The sequence below is a fragment of the Neoarius graeffei genome, chromosome 6, assembly GCF_027579695.1.
Source record: "Neoarius graeffei isolate fNeoGra1 chromosome 6, fNeoGra1.pri, whole genome shotgun sequence".
Taxonomy (NCBI): Eukaryota; Metazoa; Chordata; class Actinopteri; order Siluriformes; family Ariidae; genus Neoarius; species Neoarius graeffei.
The window spans coordinates 53585778-53609225 of NC_083574.1; the positions used below are offsets into that span (position 1 = coordinate 53585778).

The following is a 23448-nucleotide window of genomic DNA, read 5'->3' on the forward strand; positions in this document are numbered from 1 at the left end:
TTGACGATAAAGTTGACTTGAAATTGAACTTGAAGACATGTACACAAAGACATGTTACATGTCTTCATGTAATGTATGTTTTTTGTTATGAAACTGTATTGCTGTAGCTATGTTTTAACTTTTGCCAACAAATTTAATCTTTGAAAAATACAAAAAATAAAAAAGTAAGGAGCCAGAGTCGCATGTTGTACACGAAGACATGTTGCATGTCTTCGTATACCGTATGTTTTTTGTGATGAAACTGTATTACTTTCTGGATTGCCACTGTCTTTTCTTAGATAGCTTTAGCTTGTGTGTGTAAATATACCCCCCCCTTTTTTTAAGTTTATATCTTGTACCTATATTTTATATTTCATGTTTATTACTGTTTGCACCGCGGATAAGAGGGAAACGCAATTTCAATTCTCTGTATACCCTGCATATATGGCATTATTGACAATAAAGTTGACTTGAACTTGAAGACATGTACACGAAGACATGTTACATGTCTTCATGTAATGTATGTTTTTTGTTATGAAGCTGTATTGCTGTAGCTATGTTTTAACTTTTGCCAACAAATTTAATCTTCGAAAAATACAAAAAATAAAAAAGGAACCAGAGTCGCATGTTGTACACGAAGACATGTACACAAAGACATGTTACATGTCTTCATGTAATGTGTTTTTTGTTATGAAACTGTATTGCTGTAGCTATGTTTTAACTTTTGCCAACAAATTTAATCTTCGAAAAATACAAATTAAAAAAAGTAAGGAGCCAGAGTCTTCATGTAATGTATGTCTTTTGTTATGAAACTGTATTACTGTACTTATGTTTTAATTTTTGCCAACAAATTTAATCTTTCTTCGACAAACACAAATTTATTTAAAAAAAAAAAAAAGAAGTAAGGAGCCAGAGTCGCGTGTTGATGACGTCATATGGGGGTTTCCGGGTTGTCGGCTGCAGTAAGCTACGCTAGCTAAAAGTTAAACGGTACAGTGGTGGTTTGCCACTTACAGAGGTCGCGGATAGAGATGATACACCTGAAATCATGAAGGGGGGAAGCGAGTCGTATTACAGTGTGTGTATTATATAGCGTCGTCGTAGTAGATACAGAATAAACAGCAAGCGAAGAAGAAAAATGTCAACAACGCGGCCCCTCCCAGGCATGAAGCGAATCACCGAGCTAACCTGCGCAGTGGCGCCGGGGAGCAGCCGCTCTCCTGCCGCCAGCAAACTGCTGCCAGAGGCCTGGACTGTCGACGAGTTTACAGTCCACGAAGGCAAAGAACACGAGCTAAAATGCGTTAAGTCTCGAGTCGAACAAGTTTTCCAGGTAGCATTTACAATTATTGGCCTGTTGGACCACACTGTCGGAGCCCACGGAAGTAAGGCGTCCAGGCAAATCTGGCTTCAGATGAAGGGGAAAAAGGAGGATGTATCGAAAGCAAAGGTAATACAACTGGAGTGTGTTTAAAGCCATGTTTGGTATCGCATCACAAATGTGTGTGTACGTATATTAAAGTACTGGCATTATTATTGTTTATGATAGTAGCATTGCTAATCACACACTAGCTAGCATGTTCTTAGGTCAGTGATGAATGTGGATTGGTTTCGAGAATTATTTGTTTATTCATTCTTGGGTTTGTCTGTATTATAAGACAACTGAGATGTTCTCTTGCTCTTGGTTTTTGCTTCTGAACAGTCCAGTATGTATCAGTGAGAGTCTTCAGTTGACCATAATTCAGATGAAGTCACTGTCTATAACTTGGCTTAACAACAAGGAGCTTTTTACATATAAACTCTCTTTTTGTCCCTGAAGTTTACTGTAATATTACTACAGCCAAATAAACTCTGGACGCTGTGAAGTTGACATGATGCACTATTGAGTGGACTTTGTTACTCGTTTTTCCTGACGCCACATTGTTTACGTTGAATTGCAAAGCGGAAGTAAGAAGTGCTGCTGCCGGGAAATGTGGAATATCCACACTGATGAGTGAGAGACTGGAAAACCCAGGACCAACTACTTCTAATACTGCTATACTGAACCGGTTTTTCATGTGTCCATCAGGTTATTTGGGGTTATATGATGATAAATTCATAGGTTTTTGTACACAAATATACCAAGTCTAATTCTGAACCTGTTAGATAGACTGTAGTCAGGGTCTAGGGGTGTGTGTGTGTGTGTGTGAGAGAGAGATATGGGCAGCACAGTGGTGTAATGGTTATCGCTGTCGCCTCACAGCAAGAAGGTTCCGAGTTCGAACCTCGCAGCTGGCAGGGCCTTTCTGTGTGGAGTTTGCATGTTCTCCCCGTGTCTGCCCTGGTTTCCCCTACATAATCGGAGCATTTTTTAACATAGTTACTGGGAGACCAAATGGTCTCCCAGTGGCCAAATTTGGTCTCCTAGTCAATGCCAGACCAGCTTCACTGGGAGACCAAATTTTAAACCAAGTTATGTCTTATCATTTGGTTCAATCACTTACAATTAATTAACCAAGTACCATGTAAGTATACATTTAACAAGGAAAACGAAGATCTATGTTATAAGATATACACGCAAGATCATGTTGGTTAAGAAAAACAAAACTGAAATTTGGTTACTGAGATGGCTGATGTCAGAATCCGATGTCATTACTGTGTAAGTGTCTTTGTGCTTGGTAATTGCTCTTGATAGCTGTGTAGTCACTGTAGTGTGTTTGTCTGTATGGTGATTGGTGAACCATTTTGCATCACAGAATCTGCCGCAGCGGTGCAGCCGCATGGACTCTGGGGCCTGTGATTGTATTGCCCAGACCAGTTGGTCTCCTAGTGGGAAATCCTTAAAAAAATGCTCTGTACACAATGTGGGGGTAACTGTACAATGGGGCCACTGTAATTGGTGCAAGCTGTAATGGTTTCCCAGCCATAATGTACAGTATGTACATGTATAGATCTTGCTATGGCAAAAGCTAATAAATCAAATAAATATGTTTTTTTTTTTTTTAAAAACATGGGGGCAGCACGGTGGTGTAGTGGTTAGCGCTGTCGCCTCACAGCAAGAAGGTCCGGGTTCAAGCCCTGTGACCGGTGAGGGTCTTTCTGTGCGGAGTTTGCATGTTCTCCCTGTGTCCGCGTGGGTTTCCTCCGGGTGCTCCGGTTTCCCCCACAGTCCAAAGACATGCAGGTTAGGTTAACTGGTGACTCTAAATTGACCGTAGGTGTGAGTGTGAGTGTGAATGGTTGTCTGTGTCTATGTGTCAGCCCTGTGATGACCTGGCGACTTGTCCAGGGTGTACCCCGCCTTTCGCCCGTAGTCAGCTGGGATGGGCTCCAGCTTGCCTGCGACCCTGTAGAACAGGATAAAGCGGCTACAGATAATGAGATGGGGGAAAAAAAACACGGTTGCGCAAATATATGAAGTTTATCTTTGAGTGGTGAATGGAGATCACAAGTGAGCCAAATGAACCAGTGAAAATATTTTCAACACAAGAAGATAAACTTCATTTCTTCGTACAACCATGTAATGTTCTTTGTATTATATAGACACATCCCCACACACACATACATATATATAAAATCTAAACAATTTTTATTTTGAACTGGTTCACTGTTTTGACTACATGCATCCAGTCAGCAAGAAAACACTGAGCGTGACGTCGTCAGAGTGAAAATATTGGGAAATGTCACTCAGATTTACGATGTATTTCGTATGGAAATTGTGAATTTTTCAACACGAAGAAAAACTTCATATGTTCAAGCCAATGTGTGATGTGATGGGGGTGTTTGTTGTTTTAATCAACACATTCACAAACAAAAAGTACCTGAATTTATCAGAGCAATTCATCAATGTCTTCACGAGTGACCTATAGAGAAATGTCACAGTTGCCGTTCTCGAGGTCACAACATAGCCCAGCTTCTTCCCTTAAACCCCTTTCACATACAAAACCTATTAATACATCAGGTAAAAAGAACATAGGCTAGATAAATTATCATTCCCACTCAGTGTAAAATAATGGGTGTCATGTATTCCCACCTGACTGTATTTATCAGGATGCTGTAGTGTGTGAAACTCTGCAAGACATGTGAAACATACAAGACCTGACATGGCGTTTAATTAATTGCAGTTTCCAGCCATATCTGCCAGTGTTTCTTTCTTTGTTGTTTTGAATTTGCTGCTGGTCACTTTACAGTGAAGCAGCATGAATATTCAGATTATGTAGGTGTCAGTAGTTCTGTCACATTGTCACTGCATCATCATTTATGTCGCCACTGGCAATGTCATGACTGCTCATGACACGTTAATTCAACGATTCAAATTCCCACTGGAGCAAACGGTTATCATTTAATGTTCCTAGATTGCCAGGGGATAGAGTAATATTTTGACTACGCATTTTGCTCCCATTCCCACACACCATGACAGCATAATAGTGATTAAATAGTTAATAGTGGTTTTCAGTCTAAGAGTCAATGAGGTATTATTTAGTTCCTGAAACCCTGGTTCACACAGGTCTATCGTCAGAGGATCTTTATTGTATAATCTGACATTGGGAACGCGTCACATGGTTTGTCATAGAATTTTGCTGAGATCATCTTGTACAGGGTGACAAGTCATAATCTTTAAAGCTCTGAAATCGCCACACTAGCTTTAGAGATCAGAATTACTCCTCTACAACATAAAGGGGGGGGGGGAAGCAAAGGATTTCTGCTTTGCACTGTTGTCATAGATTGACATTCTTGCCGAAGTGCCTTGTTGTTGTGCGACAGTGACTTATTCATTAATCATGGGCCAGTGTCTTTAATACATTTCATTTGTGGCCTGTATTACACCTTTCCAGTGTCGCATGGCACATATCCTGTGATGACATCAGTTGTGTCACACTTTTGTTTCTGCCAAGTCAGAGTGGGGGCCCCCACTGTATACTTCTTCATGTTCAGTTTCCACTGTCCTTCAGAGCTGTGAGTTTCAGTCCCTTGTCATTACTGGTAATCTGTGCCTGTAATGTTCGGTAAATGGACTACTCATTCAAACTAAACAGAGAAAAAATCTCTACTTCTTTTTGTTGATGTAATGGTCTACGCTCGGGGGGTTCCTGTGTCATGATGATACTTGCAGAGAAGGAGTGGAAAACCAGTCATTCCATCGCAGACCCACATACTTACTTTCTGAGTCAGCTGTTAAGAAAATTCACATATCCAATGTCTTATGTTATTTTAGTCTCCTTTTGGCCACTCAAACGCCAAGGCATTCAGTAATTATCCCCAATCACATGCCTTCCATTTTTTTAATGTAACATAAAGTGAGTGATTGCCATATTCAGTAGGTTAGACTGGTCTGCGTTATCTATTAGTCACATAGAAATACCCCTTGGTTTTGGGTTTCAAACCTGTGATGTTAATGTGCAGTGTGATATTTGAGATGATGATGATTACTATGAACAACTATCTCAGTGGTTAATCAAGCCACTCCAGTTCCAAACCTCAAAATTTGACCTTCCCAAACCTTGTACTGAACTCCCAAATCATGACCGTTATTGCCAAATATATTGTAATAGTTACAAAGGAACATTGTGCAATATATTTATAAATGGAGTAGTATCAAACCCATGCAGTTGGCTCATTGAAACAGTTCTTTCAAAGTCCTAATATGGTATTGTATAAATCAATTGACCTATACTGTCATAAATTAAAAAAAAAAAAGGGCAGTTCTGGGCGGCACGGTGGTGTAGTGGTTAGCGCTGTCGCCTCACAGCAAGAAGGTCCTGGGTTCGAGCCCCGGGGCTGGCGAGGGCCTTTCTGTGTGGAGTTTGCATGTTCTCCCCGTGTCCGCGTGGGTTTCCTCCGGGTGCTCCGGTTTCCCCCACAGTCCAAAGACATGCAGGTTAGGTTAACTGGCGACTCTAAATTGACCGTAGGTGTGAATGTGAGTGTGAATGGTTGTCTGTGTCTATGTGTCAGCCCTGTGATGACCTGGCGACTTGTCCAGGGTGTACCCCGCCTTTCGCCCGTAGTCAGCTGGGATAGGCTCCAGCTTGCCTGCGACCCTGTAGAAGGATAAAGCGGCTAGAGATAATGAGATGAGATGAAAGGCAGTTCTGTTGGTAGCTTACCATCTGTACGCCATAATGACGACATAAAAAATATAGATACGTGCTTGGGTCTAAGAGTTGGCATTTAAGTAATTATGGGTTGATTTTTCCATTATCAACTCTACTAATCCAACCCAAAATTATTGCATTGCACAAACCTGCATCACATTTTTGTAAAGTTTTTCATTGCAAGTTTTAATCAGATACTTCCATGCTTGCCAGCCATTTGACTACCACAGTATTTGGATTATGGCATACATGGAGACAGTCTAGTTTCTATATACAATCGCATTCTATAAATCATAAAGACAAACAGATCGCAACCTTTATTGCGTGATAACTGACGCAGCCATACTATTGTTTTTCTACAGGAGTATGTGAAAGGCCTTTGTGACCCAGAGCTGCAGGAAGAAGAGCGATATCCCGTGGACATGCATTGCATCTTTGCTGGTGCCAGTGGCCTCTTTCTGGACCATTTGCTGCGAGACACGAGCGCTGAGGTGCAGGTGCTGGAGCCGGGACGTCTGAGGCTGTTAGGTTGTGCCGAAGCCGTGGTAATGGCACAGAGCCGTGTGCAGCAGTTTGTTGCCCTCTTCCAAGAGAAACGTAGCTTACCAGCTGACCGAGAGCCTTCGGTTAAGCGAACCTTTAAGAACTTTGTGGAGGAACGGGCAGACAAATACACCATGGAACTGTTGCTTTTGCCCAGCGCCCTAAAAGAGGAGCTTCTGGGGCTGGTGCAGAGCCCTACACAGCTTAGCGTTGGTGTAGACACAGAGCAGGACCGCTCGCAGACCAGCACTCCTGTCACTGAGCTCTCCAATCGAATCCTGGTTGCAACCTTTGAGGAAGTGTCATCCACAAAGGACAAGGCATCCTTTGAGGACAAGGCGTCCAGCCTTCTGCCCGCGCCTGACGTGCTGGTACTGAACGGGCGGCCAACTCACAAGCGGCGCTCATCTGAGAGTGAGCAAAGGGACACCAAAAGGCAGTACTCGCTGGAGAGAAGGGACGAGGACCAGGACAGAGAGAAAGCCCGTGACGACAGCCAGACACGGACAAGGACGCCTGGCAGGATGGTAACACTGACATTGGACTCTGGTGATACATCTGATGAGGGTGAAGCTGTGAGCCCTGAGACCAACTTGCGGTGTCTGGTGAACTTCTTCAGAACCATGGGCTATCAGCAGGATGTGGTAGAGCGGGTTGTACGTGAAACGGGCCAAACTGAAGACACCTTCCTGCTGCTGGAGCGCATTGTGGAGGAGAGCCAAAAGGGCCAAGAGACCTCCACTATGGCCAACCTGTGTTCCTCCGCTAACTCCACTTACTCTCGGCTCAAGGAGAAGGAACGGGTGCAAGGTCGAGCTCTAACAGAGATCAAGCTAAAGGAGAATATCAAGGTGCCCAGCAGTACTAATGGCTGGAACCAGAAGAGCCAAACAATCAGTGCAGCATCACTGGACAATGATGACGATGTCATAGAGATTGGGAGAAAATGCAGGACAGTTGGGCCTCTGGATCTTAAATCGGACTCCAGGTTTGACTGCCTGTCACGGGGTGGCTCACAGACTGTGGGGCCCATGCGGATGGAGACCGTGACAGCACTGCGCAGTTCTGCTACAGAAACGCGGCCATGCTGCTCCTACCAGACCTGTCCACGAGTACCACTGCCTCACACCGAGCCACCAGCACTGCCAAAGGCTATTCCTCTTACAGGGATGTCCCGCTTTCAGCAATCACTGCGCACCCCCTACCGGCTGGTCCTACAGGATGTACCCGGACACCCAGACCTCCGGCACATCATCATAGACGGCAGCAATGTGGCCATGGCGTAAGTATTTGCGTAGCTAATTGGTTGCAAACGTGTAGTTTAACTAACTGAGTAGCAAAGTGAAAAGTTGTTAACCCACTGTAGTTGTGGAGGTATGGGGATGTTGTGTATATAATGTGAGAGAATATTTAAAGGTTAAGAAGTCACTTCCAGTAAGTCGTGCGAATGTAAATGTTTTTGAGCACAGGTTTGTACATGCATGTGTGTGTGAAAGAGTGGGTGTCACAAACCAAGATAAGGTACAAAAATGAGTGGGTGACCTGTATTGGTTCAGGCTGTGGGCTCTGCCCACGCATCTTCATACTTCCTCTTCTGTCATCTCTTTTCAAATGTTGCTTTTCAGCATTTCTTTTCTATTCTCTAGGTGGTTTCCTGCAAGGTCCTCTTGTTATGAGAACTGTGGCAGTGGGCACCAAGGTGTGATTAATGATTTAGGTGTAGGAGGATGACTTGCGCTAGGGACACATTTGAATAACAGTGAAATTTTATGTGTGGTAGTTGTAGTTCTAGTAGTGGGAGGTCAAAAAAAAAAAAAAACCCATCACATTGACATCCCCAGAGCAATAGGTTTTGAGACACTTCCTAGTGAAAAAGGAATATGGGATGTCCTGACCTATAAAAATGTGAAAGAAATTACTCTCTTGTGAGCAGTCCAAAAATTCTTTTGGGGGGGTTAGAGTTGTACATACAAAAAACGATACCAAGATAATAAGACATGTCTGTACTATGGTACGTAGTTTGCCTCACATTGTCTGTATGCTAATGATTCATATAGATAACCTACAGTACCAGCCAAAAGTTTGGACACACCTCCTAATTCAATGGATTTTCTTTATATTTATTAATTAAAAGCCACGTCATGTCTTAAAGTAATGATGGATGTCGTTTCTCTTTACTTAGTTGAGCGCTTCTTGACATAATATGGATTACTGCAGTTGTGGAATAGAGCTATTTTCTATGTTTTTATTATTTACTATTTCCTGTTTGATCTCAAACACATTAAGAAGCAGGAAGTTGCACTAATTAACTTTTGACGAGACACACCAGTTAAGTGAAAAGCATTTCACATCTGACTTTGTCGTGTGCTATGATTTTCAAGTTCACAGTGTACAGAAAGTGGAAGAACATGTAAGTGGAGTTTGAGTCAATCTTTCTTGATTTTGAGTATAAAAAAAAATACAGCAGGATTCTTGAGCTTGCATTTTATGCACGTCACAGTTTTTTTTTTTTTTTTTAATTGAAATGCTGTGTAAAGTGGATGCATATCTACTGCAGGTTACGCCTTGATAAGAACGTTTCAGAATCACATACAGTATTAATCGGTATTTGATATAATGATTGACTCCAAATACTGAAGTGCACCACCCAGCTTGCAACCTACAGAAATGTTTAAAAAAGAAAGCACGTCTGTTAGTTGAAAAGCATTCCAGGTAACTACGATAATGCCAGTAGCGAGCAAAGCGTCATCAAGGTGGCTACTTTGAAGAATCTAAAATATGAAACGTATTGTTTTTTTATCACTTTATTGTTTACCACATAATTCTAGATATGTTCCAGATGTTATTTCATAGTTTTGATGTCTTCAGTATTGTTCTACAATGTAGAAAATAGTCAAAATACATGAAAACCTATGAATTAGTAGAGTAGGGGTGTCCATACTTTTTAACTGGTACTGTATGTGTGACTGGAGGATAACTTGTTGCCCTGGCAACTGTGACGTAATCTGTAGCATTCCACTCATCAGTAGTGGTATTGCGTTGCTCCGGGATGTTTCAAATATTATTGGAAATGTTATCGTTGAATCACAGATGACGATCCATTATAAAAACAGTAGCCTGACCTGCAACTGTATTAATACTAAAGCCCCGTCTACACGATCATACATTTGTCCATGGACATCATCATACAAATGTATGATGATGTTCATGGACAAATGTATAATCGTGTGGACGGTTTTCCCAACAAACTTGAACAACGTCATAACTTGTATGACGTTGTATGATGATGTTCAAATTTTTAGAATCGTGTTTCTACTTTCCAACAAATGTTCACAACATCTTACAACATTTTGGGTCATCCACCAATCAGATTGTTAATTCGGGTCATGTGATCTACACTGCCTGTCATGTGACATACAAAATGTATGATCGTGTGGACAGAAATCCACAACATGATCATACAAACTTGAACATCATCATACATTTGTATGATAATGTTTTGGACAAATGTATGATCGTGTAGACGGGGCTTAAGGTATTATAATGAATAGCTCATTCACTATTTAACTACTATCCATTATCTGTACTGCTTATCCATGAGCTGGAGCCAATCCCATTTGACTCTAGGGCCAAGTTTACATTAGACCGTATCTGTCTCGTTTTCTTCGCGGATGCACTGTCCATTTACATTGAAACGCCGGGAAACGGGAATCCGCCAGGGTCCACGTATTCAATCCAGATCGTGTCTGGTCCGGTGCTGTGTAAACATTGAGAATACGCGGATACGCTGTGCTGAGCTCTAGCTGGCGTCGTCATTGGACAACGTCACTGTGACATCCACCTTCCTGATTCGCTGGCGTTGGTCATGTGACGCGACTGCTGAAAAACGGCGCGGACTTCCGCCTTGTATCACCTTTCATTAAAGAGTATAAAAGTATGAAAATACTGCAAATACTGATTCAAATACTGCCCATTGTGTAGTTATGATTGTCTTTAGGCTTGCCATCCTTCCACTTGCAAGCGGTAAGTGATATGCGCTGGGATCACACACACAGCGGCTCAGTCCCGAATCACTGCTCGTGCGCTATACTCGCGCGCTCTGTGAGCTGCGCAGGGCCGAAGTGCGCACCCTCCAGAGGGCACTCGCTGTTCAGGGCGGAGTGATTTGGAGCGCAGGATGCCTGCGGAGCCGAGCGTATCCGTGTATTGGTGTTGCTGTGTGCACGCGAATCGTGTATTGGTGTTGCTGTGTGCACACTAATCGTTTTAAAAAAACGTTAATCTGATGATCCGCTGATGCGGTCTAATGTAAACCCCACCTAGGAGAGAGGCAGGGTACACCTTGGACAGGGCATCGGGGTTGGAAAGCATTTAAAGAAAATGATCATAGCCGCTCTACTTCTACCAAGCATGCTAACTGTACTAGCTGTTATGCTGTGGGACCAGCTAATTAAGCTCTCCCGAGCTTCTACAATAACAGTATTGTGAATTTGTTGCATAGGAACAAGCTACTTGTGATGGAATGACCTCTTTGTGGAGGAGGAAGTGATATTTGAAAATAGATATTTTTCAAAATAAATATTTGAAATACTTGGCCTCATTTATGAACCTTTGCCAAGTCAAACAAAAAATTCCTACCACATTTACAAATGTTCCTTTAACGTTGATTTTCTTCGTACTTGATGTGTGTATCTTGATAAATGCCAGTCAGCTCCTCTTAAGCGTAGCATGCTCCAAGTCATCTAGTAAAGCCAGGTCAGTCTTTTTAGTGCGTCAGTTGAATGGTTAGTTTTATTTGTTTTATTCTATTTCATGGTTTTATCTTGGATTGCTTTCTTTCAGGTCATAAAACAACTAGGATTGGCAAAAGTTTCATTACCATTTAAATAATAATAATAAGTTAAATTTATATAGCGCCTTTCAAAAAACCCAAGGACGCTTTACAATTATAGACAAGGAAAGAAAAAAAAAAATAATAATAATTAAATAAAAATATAATTAAAAAAAAAAAGTAAAAAGTCCACCAAGTAGGGGTCAGGATGTAATTCCCGTGGTGTTGCAGCCACAGTCCCACCAAAAGGCGCACAAAAACAAGTCCCACGTCTCCAGCACCGCCGCCATGACGACGTCAGCAACATCGCTCGAGCACCACGCCGTGGATCCAGACAGCGAGCAGAGAAGCTCCACCACGCAGAGCACTGGTGTGTCCCAAACCGCCTGCACAGCCGCCGCAACGCCACCGAGCAACATCGCTCGGAACATCACGCCAAGCATTAAAGCGCAGAGCGCTGGACAACCACGATGTAAATTGAGCAACAGGCTCACTGCAGTCCACAGCTGGGAGCACAGGCATCACCCACGGCGAACCAAGGCCTGGAGGGAACCGACACCCAAAACTGGGTCCGGAGCTACACCACCACCGGCGGACAAAACACTCAAACACCAAACACACAGGAAAGAAAAAAAAATAGAAAAAGAAATAAAATAAGAGCTCCGGTGAGAAGCGGCAGCCAGAACGCGCACAACGTACTCTCAAACGGAAACGAAAAAAAATGAAATTGGAGAAGTGAGCAATTTGTGAGCAATTTAAATAAATATATTTAAACTTTACATTTTAAGTACAGGCCTGAGCTCAGCCTTTGTCTGATTGGGAGATACAAGCTACGGTACATAAATAGAAAAAATAGCCTGCTCAGAAATACGTCGACACCAGGATTCGAACCGACGTTGCACTTACATAGTCAGTACTCAGTGGCACTATTCCGCGACTATGGAATCGCTGCCTGAGGCTGGCACGCCAATTACATTCTTAAACACACTCGAATTCAGTTAAACATACAGGCAGGTGCCTCTATTTTGGCTACAAAACAGCCTGTACACAAAAAAAAAAAGCATAGGTGGATTGTGCTGGCCCAACGATGCTCTCTCCTTCCTACCAGCTTGGTCAACGGGTCCCAGGGTAATGAGCACGCGCCACACCATCAGAGAGTGCAGTTGGTTAGTTCTTCATAATCCATAATGGAAAAGAGCCCTTTGATGGTATGGTTACCAGCGGATACCAAATTTGCATGTCGGCCGTTGGCTCGCGAGGAGCTCTTCTGCCCTTTGCCACGTCTTGTTTTTAGTCCTAACAGGGTGACATGCCCCTCTCCTCACCAGTATACACTGGTGGGGGAGCCGATTTAGACGCTGACCACCTGTCCATGTGGCAGATTGTACTGGGTTACACTGCTACCAGTAGTAGGGTCCTCAACCCTGACCTGACCTCTATAGGCTTCAGTCAAATGCTGAGCCAATATGTATATTAAAATTGCAGTAATTCATGATACTTAGGTGGGGTTTACATTAGACCGTATCAGCAGATCATCAGATTAACGTTTTTAAAAACGATTAGCGTGCACACAGCAACGCCAATACACGATTCGCGTGCACACAGCAACGCCAATACACGGATACGCTAATCACATGACTAATTAGATGGCACGTAAGTTGTAATGTGTAAATTTCTCCTCAGCCGCTCGGCTCCGCAGGCATCCTGCGCTCCAAATAACTCCGCCCAGAACAGCAAGTGCCCTCTGGAGGGTGCGCACTCCGGCCCTGCGCAGCTCAGAGCGCGCGAGTGAAGCGCACGAGCAGTGATTCGGGACTGAGCCGCTGTGTGTGTGATCCCAGTGCATATCGGGCATGCGCAAGTCACTCACCACTTGCAAGTGGAAGGATGGCAAGCCTAAAGACAATCATAACTACACAATGGGCAGTATTTGCATCAGTATTTGCAGTATTTTCATACTTTTATACTCTTTAATGAAAGGTGATACAAGGCGGAAGTCTGCGCCGTTTTTCAGCAGTCGCGTCACATGACCAACACCAGCGAATCAGGAAGGTGGATGTCACAGTGACGTTGTCCAATGACGACGTCAGCTAGAGCTCAGCACAGCGTATCCGCGTATTCTCAATGTTTACACAGCACCGGACCAGACACGATCTGGGTTGAATACGTGGACCCTGGCGGATTCCTGTTTCCCGGCATTTTAATGTGAACAGACAGTGCATCCGCGAAGAAAACGAGACAGATACGGTCTAATGTAAACTTGGGCTTATACAGTTTGAGGCCTATCAGTAGAGGTTTACATTAGCGAGTGTCCTTATATATAAAGAGCTTTCATTGGATGTAAACGTTTTTCTGAAATGGCTAGATTTTCATGACTCTTAGATTTCTATTGTAAATGCTCCGTTAGATGATTTACAAATAAATTTGTTCATATCTTGTTCTATCAGTTAGGCCCAATGTTCGTATTTACCTTTTTTTTTTTTTTTTTTCCCCCCTTGCTTGCTAAACGGCTGTAGAAAAACAATAGGCTATTTGAGGTGTTCTAATACTGTACCTGATTATTTTACAACACTATTAGAGTTAACAGTGAACATGTTCAGTTTTGGTGATTCTTCTTCCACTGTGGTGATTTTAATAAGTGACTGTGTGATGAAATACTGATTCAGGATATTATTGTTGTTTTAACATAATGTAACTTTAAAATTATGGACCCATGATTGCTTCATGTGCAGTACTACAAGATAACGGGTTAGCAGAGCAAGTGATGCAGTTGATGATGTGGATCTCTGTTAAAATTACGAGGGTTTTTTTAGTGGTTATTTCTTGGTAGATATACCACGGGAGAAGTGAATGGGTTTTTTGCATATTTGTCAATTTACATTTCCAGATGACAAGGTTATTTTACTGTATATGTCAGCTGTGGTGGATTTAGTAACACTTCCTGTTCAACTTCACTTTCTCTCATAGAGGGAAGTTCCCTCAGAGGGGGGTGTGTGTCTGTGATGGGTCTTAACTTTGTTCTTAGAAAAAAATACAGATGCTTGAACTTGTACTGTTAATTCTGGTAGTCTGAACCGGTACTCACCAGAGAGGCAGACATTTCTTTCCCCATTTATTTATGGAATATCATAGAGACAGTGTCTCAAACCAAAAGGTCTTAAAACAAACCCGTAGTGTGTGTTTGTTTCTGTTCTCTTTTTATTTAATAAAACCCCTATTCTGTTACAATTTCAAAGTCTGCTTCTGGGTCAATTTAAGATGTTCCTTGTGCATTAATCCCCTGTGTCAATTACATTAATATTATAATTATTTCTTTCCAGACATGGACTCCATCGAATCTTCTCTTGTCGCGGGATTGCCATTGCTGTGGAAGCTTTCTGGAGAAGGGGACATCGAGAGATCACTGTCTTTGTACCCCAGTGGAGGCAGAAAAAAGATCCCAACATCACTGGTAAGAGCTCAGTAGATTCCTTCACTTCAGGGTTGGTCAAGAGTCTTAAAACTGATTCGTAAATTAAGCTTTCTTTAAAGGGGAACTGAAGTCATTTTTAAACTTGCTTTATTTCTTAATTCACGTGTTATTCAATTATGTTTCGGTTTTATTAACCTTATATCATGACTCGTATTGGCATATTATGTTACGCTTTTTCGGTTTTTAGCCATGTTGAACGTAGTTCGTTTGGTCCACGGCAGGCGTCGCTTATCCGCGCGATCTTCACGAGACTTGTGCGAGACTTCAAACGTGAAGTGTCAGCACCGCCATTTTGAAAGCTGTTTACACAGCGGCCAGATCGCCATATCATTCCAATTTAGATTAATTTCAATATTTGCCAGCTTCATCAGTGATGGAGATTATTCCATACGACTTCGAACCAATGTGGAGTAGAGAAGAGTTGGAAAGACGACAGGATCAGGACTAGTCCGTCGCGCTGGGATTTACGTCATTACTGTCGCACAATTAAAACATGCCAGATCAGGCGGCTGGTGGGTTTTCAAAATAATTACATATTATGTTGAGCGCATTTCCCACATCCACCCTGCGAAGGAAACTCATTTCGGCCGCTTGTATCCGCGATCTTGTTCTTTCGGTCATTACCCAAAGCTCATGACCCATAGGTGAGAGTCGGAATGTAGATCGACCGGTAAATCGAGAGCTTCGCCTTTTGTCTCAGCTCCTTCACCACAACGGACTGGTAAAGCGACCACATCGCTGCGGAGGCTGCACCAATCCGCCTGTCAATCTCACGCTCTATCCTTCCCTCACTCATGAACAAGATCCCGAGATACTTGAACTCCTCCACTTGAGGCAGGACTTCTCCACCAACCTGGAGAGGGCAAGCCACCCTTTTCCAGTCGAGAACCATGGCCTCGGACTTGGAGGTGCTGATTCTCATCCCAGCTGCTTCACACTCGACTGCAAACCGCCCCAGTGCATGCTGAAGGTCCTGGTTTGAAGAAGCCAAAAGGACAACATCTGCGAAAAGCAGAGACGAAATCCTGTGGTAATCTCCCTTAGAGATAGGGTGAGAAGCACAGTCACTTGGGAGGAGCTCGGAGTAGAGCCGCTGCTCCTCCACATCAAGAGGAACCAGCTGAGGTGGCTCGGGCATCTCTTTCGGATGCCTCCTGGACGTCTCCCTGGGGAGGTGTTCCAGGCATGTCCCCCCGGGAGGAGGCCCCGGGGAAGACCCAGGACACGCTGGAGGGACTATGTCTCTCGGCTGGCCTGGGAACGCCTCGGTGTTCTTCCCGAGGAGCTGGCCGAGGTGTCTGGGGAAAGGGAAGTTTGGGCTTCCATGCTCAGACTGCTGCCTCCGCGACCCGGATGAGCGGAAGAAGACGAGACGAGACGAGGCATTTCCTACATAATTCTCGCTAAGGTTTCGGACAGCACTACAAAATGGCGCCCCCACTATATACTGCCCTATATAGTGAGTAGGGAGCGATTTCGGACGCAGGGAAAACTTCCGGCTTGATTACGTCAGCATTCGAAGGAGGGTGCACGTGCGTCTTTTGACAACGTTGGCAGATGTTGGTCACTTTGATTTCCGCTGTACGTTTTATTTCCGTTTTACGATGTCTCGCACAGGTCTCAGCGAATCTCGTTTACAGCCATTGCTTTGACATATTACATAGTGTATTTCAAAAACTTGCTATAGCAGTGACAAAATAGCTGTCAGAAATGCATTCCTACATTTTATAAAATGAGAAATAGAATTTTGATAAATTTGCCTTCAGTTCCCCTTTTAAATAACTAAAACTTTGTGCCGTGATATAACCATGGGAGCAGCTGTAGCTTAGTAATGTTTCTAAGTGGCCAAGAGGTTGTGAATTTAATTTCCCAGGATTACCATGGAGCAATGTTAGGTGCCACAAACAGTTTTGTGCTTCTGTCTCACTTGCAAACCATGCAGTCAAGTGCAACTCGACTACAATTATCCACAGCTCAAAACTAACTCCAAAAGAGCTACGGGAAGAGTGTTAGAAGGGCGCCACCAAGATCAAAATGAACTCAAACGGATGAGAGAAAGAAGGCTTGAAAATGTGCCAATCCTAACTGTAAATTTCCAAATAGAATAAGATTTGCTATAGTAAGTTCCCTTAACAAATACAATACAGCCAAATCCTTCTTCCAAGTCCATATACTCATGGCTGTACAGATCAAGATACCTGCTCGTGTTAATGTGTAACAAGTATGGGTCTGGAATTTTGTGTTAACCATATTAAAATGTATTAAATGTTTCATACACATCCATGCTATAGCATGGTAAACAGTTCATCCCTATGACTGTTGGTATCGTCTATGCTGCGCTTACATAGGTGAAAACTAAGCTGATGTTGTGTTCTGGCTATAGTGAATGAAATTATGCATGAAAGTATGACTCGATCACAAGACCTGGTAGGTGGAATGTATTTCGGTGGAATTGAAATGAAATCAGTTTTCTCCCTTTTCACTTTTGTAAGTAATCAGATTTTAAAATGTTAGAACTTTGTAGTTGAGAGACATGCAGAAGCATGCACTCTTCTGGGAAGGGTCTCCATTAGATTTTGAAGTGTGGCTCTGGAGAATTCTGCCTATTCAGCCACAAGTATTAGTGAGGTTGGGCACTGATGTTGGGTGAGGAGGCCTGGGGTGCAGTCAGCATTTCCAGTTCATCTCAAAGCTGTTCAGTGGTGTAGAGCAGGGGTCCTCAACTTCTTTTTTTTTTTTTTTTTTTTTTTTCTGCTTTGAGGCCCACTTATTCATACTTGTAACGAGTCAGGGCCCATTAAAAACATCCGCAATCATTTTGGCTTATCTATTCTATTAGAATCTAATAATCTACTGTAAAGTGTATTAACGGAATGCAACATCACTCTCTGCTACAAACTGGAGCCCAGTAATTAAATAAACGCAACAAAAAACTGTGTTTAATTGTAGGTGTTTGTATTTAAAACTGTATGGCTGTGCCAGAAGCCAACATAAAACCATGCATGCGGGTCATTCTCAGTCAGAAGGGATTAATGATCCAAAAGTGGAGTCTGGTCCAGTAACACAAGAACTTATTGCCATGTTTGTGTTCAGCAAACAAGCAAGTTATTAAAACCAAGAAGTACACTCAAAAGAAGTGGATATGAAACCACTCAATGGGATTAGATCCATACACGTTAACAAAGAAGGATTTTTCCAATGAGTTGGAAAATTTATCCATCCGTTGAGTTTCCCGACATCTCAGACTACCTGGTGCTGCAGACATCGTTCTACACGGACAAACGGATGAAAACCTGGAGGTGTACAACTTCTTATGTGGCTGGGTTAAAGATCTGGGGATCAAGACACTACAAGGTAGATGGATCTAAATGTAGGAAGTGTGTTTATTAGCAGGCATGATATATACAAAAGCAGAATATTTAAACAGCGTTATAAACATAGCTAGAAACAAACATGACCGTGATAATGCTTCGCAAAGCCTTTGTGAAAACAGCGTCCCTGTCTGCTGATTGCACTCAAATCAGTATCAGGTGTTTCCCATAACGATCAGGTCCCAAGCGCGTGCGCACAATGCGCTCTGAGTGCGCGCGGCCACTCGAGCTGCGCCAGACTCAAGCGCGCAAAGGTGTGACAGTCAAGTGTTCACCTGCTGTGTGACCACAACTTTTAGCTCATGTGTATATCGGCACCAAAATGGCTCATTTTCATTGATAAGCCATCGCGAGCTGCAGTGTGACCGTAGCTTAATGAGGCGGATATGACGTCGGATGCACCCCAGCAATTGTACCCTACTACGAGTAAAAAATGAACTTCAACTTGAAAAAAATTTGTGGCCCACTACGGCACAGTGGTTGAGAAACACTGGTGTAGAGGTCAGGGTTCTATGCAGGCAACTTGAGTTCTTCCACTTCGGGCTTGATAAAACAAGTCTTCGTAGATCTTGCTTTGTCCAGGGCTTTTAGGTCCTATGAAGGGAAACTGTAATGCTACAGCATACGTTATGTATAATTGAGTGCTATAAACTTTGTGACAACTGTTTGGGAAAGGCCCAGAAACACAGTCCTGTGCAAAAGTGTTAGGCACATGTGAAGAAATGTTGTAGACCAAAAATGGCTTCAAAAAAGTAATGAAGTGAAATGTTTCAACATTAAAAATACTATAAACAGCAGTAAGCCATAATAAATGAAACAAATCAGTATGTTGTGTGAGACGACCCTTTGCGTTTTTTTTTTGTTTTTTTTAAGTAGTCTCCGGTACAATGAGTGCAGTTTTATAAGGAAATGAGCTGTAGGTTTTACTGAGCAGAACCAGCCACAGTTCTTCTGGACACTTTGACTGACACGCTTCTTAATTTTGCACCAAAACCCAATAACCTTCATTATAGGTTTGTTGTTTTGTTTTTTAATCTGAAAAGTGGTCTCTTCTGTAATATGCTGCTCAGATACAAACACTTCTTTTTTTTTTTTCTGTAATATTTAATTTTGTGCTGGAAAACGAACGTTTGGAACTCTAAAATGTGTTTGTACTGACTCGATAATGTTGAAATCTACGACAAAGTTTGTATGGGAAAAAATAAAATGGGGTGCCTAAGACTTTTGCACAGTACTGTAGGTGTGATGGTCAGCTATCCACTTACTTTTGGATGTATAGTGTAATACAGAATGTCAGAATCTGACCAGGTGAATGGTTTTCCCAGACTGCCACACAGATTTGCTTAGTTTTCTGATGAAAATGGGCAGCCAATAGACACAACAAAACCAGCATCCCAGCACTGTAAAACATTTAAGGATCTGGGCAACAATAATTTATAATTTATTGAGTTTTTTTTTTTCTTCATTGTGCAGGTATGTAATAGGGTTGCAACGGTATGAGAGTTTCACAGTATAATAACTGTCTAGTATATTTATTATTATTATTATTATTATTATTCAGTGGCGGCACGGTGGTGTAGTGGTTAGCGCTGTCGCCTCACAGCAAGAAGGTCCGGGTTCGAGCCCCGTGGCCGGCGAGGGCCTTTCTGTGCGGAGTTTGCATGTTCTCCCCGTGTCTGCGTGGGTTTCCTCCGGGTGCTCCGGTTTCCCCCACAGTCCAAAGACATGCAGGTTAGGTTAACTGGTGACTCTAAATTGACCGTAGGTGTGAATGTGAGTGTGAATGGTTGTCTGTGTCTATGTGTCAGCCCTGTGATGACCTGGCGACTTGTCCAGGGTGTACCCCGCCTTTCGCCCGTAGTCAGCTGGGTTAGGCTCCAGCTTGCCTGCGACCCTGTAGAACAGGATAAAGCGGCTACAGATAATGAGATATGAGATGAGATTATTCAGTTACAATGACCCTTGAAAACCGAATGAAAACCGAAGGGGGTTTTTTTTTGGTTGAACAAACACTATTATAGTTGAAACTTGAAATATTTAAGTTGGGGGTTTTTTTGTTTTTTTGTTTTTTTAAAGCAAGTATGTGTAAAAAGGGAGGGAAAAGTCTTATCATTAGATTATTATTCCTCATGCATTAAAGTACAAGTAGGATTTTTCTGTTGTTGGTGGGGGTGTTTTGAACTATTTTCTGTCCAACTGCAACTAGTGATTTTCATTATGGAATAATCTGCTGATTATTTTCTCTATTATTCGATTGCTTAATTCATTGGTTTGTAAAAATTCTGAAAATAGTGAGAAATGCAATCACAAGTGCTCTAAATGATTATCAAAATAGTTACCAATTTACTGTTGGTGCGTGACAGCACAGTTAGACTGATCCTGTTTGTACCTTTAACTCACTCACGCGCATGCGCACACACACACTTATGTCAGCCCCTCGTGCCAAGAAAGCGTGTGTGTTTTGTTTGTGTTTCTTTCTGGGATTGGATCGGGATCAGTGTTTGTGTGTAAGTCCAAGGATACCAAGCCGACAGACCAGGCAGATGTAACCGGGAGCCAGGATGTGGAAAATTATTTTGATGGCACATTTTATGATTGGCATTTAAATATCCGCATGTTTTTTTTTTTTTTTTTGGGGGGGGGGCGTTGTTAGGGATTAAAGTTGTAAACGGGACACATACTTTGATCTGCATAGAGGGATGTTGTTGTTGAAAATGTTTGATGTTTCCTCCTTTGGCAGCCACTTTGCGTCCACATTTCTGCCAACTGAATTGGGGCAATTCCATGTAAATGTCAACCTCACCATGCAAAAATAAAGCATCATGTAATACATCAAAACCACTCCCAGAGATATCACCTAGGCCTGTATTTTACAGATGTGAATAAGTTGAACCAATTTGTAACCAACCTAATGTCACTGTCAGTCTTTCTTATAATGTAAAACCCAAGCTAAAATCAACTTTGATCATGTACAATTCTATATTATTCCCACAAGCCACAGAAATGTATGCTAAAATCCACAAAACAGCAAAACAATAGCCATCCTAAATATTATTTAAGAACTTTGATAGTTTTAGCTGATATTTGGAGAGTTTTTCAAAGGGTTATGGTGGTTAAATTGCTGATTTTCTAAACATATGCCATGTCTATTTCAGACGCGTCACATCCATAACGGAATTTCGTCGCATCCATAACGCTGACTTTTCCTTCCGAAACTCTGCATGAAATACAAAATATTTTAAACAAAGATTTTTTAATATTCACCTTGGACCCCTCTATCAAATGGATATCTCCATTTCGACATTAGGTTTACAATTTCACAGAGTTTGATAAAAATGTACAGTCACCCAAGAAAAGTGATACTTTTTCTGTCACATCCATAACGCATCTTTTATTGGCGTTTTCTGGCATGCCCTAGATGTACTATGGGAATTGTTCTTGTTCTATCACTTCTCCAGTATGGTACAGCCTTAAAATATGCAACACCTGTTTAAATACTGGGAGACAATAAAACATGCACTGGGTCATTTGTTGCCATTTTGAGTTCAAGTGTCACGTCCATAACGCTGGAATTGCTCATATCCGTCCTCGAGGAAAGCCCCATGTTTGTTTTTTGGGATATCCAGACTCATCCCACACTACTGATTTTTAGTTTATTTTTTGGGGGATGGAGATGATGGTTAAATGCCTCTGTAACAGTTGTCGTCATTTTAGATATTTATCCAGACCTTGCGTATGCAAAGAGTTTTATGTAACTAAACTGTTACAGATGTTTAAATACCCCTGATGTAGATTGTACAGTAGGAACATGATTGAGTTCATCTCCTAATGCTGAATATTGATTAGACTTTTCATAATTCCATTTACCAGCTGTAATCTCCAACTAGTTATAAAGAACAGTGATCCAAATCTTTTTCAGGTCACATGGGTGGTAAATGTGAATTTCTGGTGTAGTGTACTGAGTAGAGCTGATAAAACTGTATATTTTCTGCTCAAAATGTAAATGTCAAAATTAAAATCTCTCGCACTATTACTCAGATTTTCCAGGACATTAGGGACTGGCAGACAGTCACTGTTGTGCTATCGTAGTCATACCTTATCTATTAGTCTATTATCATAATGTTTTCCTTATCAGTTCTGTTCATAGCAAGTTTCTAATTGGTTTCCTACTCTCAATACGACTAATGTGATTTGGGTTTGAATAATCATATTTAGGTCTGAAGGGTAAAGGGTTTTTTTTGTTTTGTTTTTTTAAATCAGTATTTGTTTCTCTTCACATTAGCGTCAATGATCCTGTTTTATGAGAAATCAGGTGTTTAGCCTCAGCTAACACAAGTATGTGTTGTGGGCCAGGAATAATGAAGGCATTTCTTTGTACTTTGAGGTTCAAATCTGATTAATTCAGTTCACCACAATATTCAATTTCTACCAAAATCTGATTATACTTTTAAATTATCATCAATATTAATAGGGAAACAATAGCCTAAGCTGCAACTGTGACTAGCAGGTAATGTCAATAAGTGTCATTTTTCATACATTGAATTGTATGAAAAATGACCAATTATCCCCCCCCCCCCCGCCCCCAAAGAAAATGATGGTTTTAACCAGTTTGAGTAAATATCCTACATTTAAACAGCATTAAATATAAATGTGACCTCAGGATAGAACTGTAACTACTAACAAAGCATAGATGTACTTGTACTTTAAGTTGTCTTAACTAGTTACTAACCAGGCTTAAGTATACAGTGGTGCTTGAAAGTTTGTGAACCCTTTAGAATTTTCTATATTTCTGCATAAATATGACCTAAAACATCATCAGATTTTCACACAAGTCCTAAAAGTAGATAAAGAGAACCCAGTTAAACAAATGAGACAAAATATTATACTTGGTCATTTATTTATTGAGGAAAATGATCCAATATTGCATATCTGTGAGTGGCAAAAGTATGTGAACCTCTAGGATTAGCAGTTAATTTAAAGGCGAGATTAGATCCAAGTGTTTTCAATCAATGGGATGACAATCAGGTGGGAGTGGGCACCCTGTTTTATTTAAAGAACAGGGATCTATCAAAGTCTGATCTTCACAACACATGTTTGTGGAAGTGTATCATGGCACGAACAAAGGAGATTTCTGAGGACCTCAGAAAAAGTGTTGTTGTTGCTCATCAGGCTGGAAAA

At 41.8% G+C, this 23448-nt stretch overlaps 1 protein-coding gene across 1 annotated transcript in view; it reads left to right on the forward strand.

Moving 5' to 3' along the window:
• The first annotated feature begins 922 nt into the window (after window positions 1–922).
• n4bp1 (nedd4 binding protein 1) overlaps window positions 923–23448 on the forward strand; it is a 29831-nt gene continuing 7305 nt past the window's right edge. Inside the window, exons 1-3 of the mRNA XM_060923840.1 lie at window positions 923–1429; window positions 6416–7878; window positions 14748–14878. Coding sequence (XP_060779823.1) covers window positions 1118–1429; window positions 6416–7878; window positions 14748–14878 — 1906 coding nt within the window. The 5' untranslated portion in view covers window positions 923–1117. The remainder of the gene's footprint in view (window positions 1430–6415; window positions 7879–14747; window positions 14879–23448) is intronic.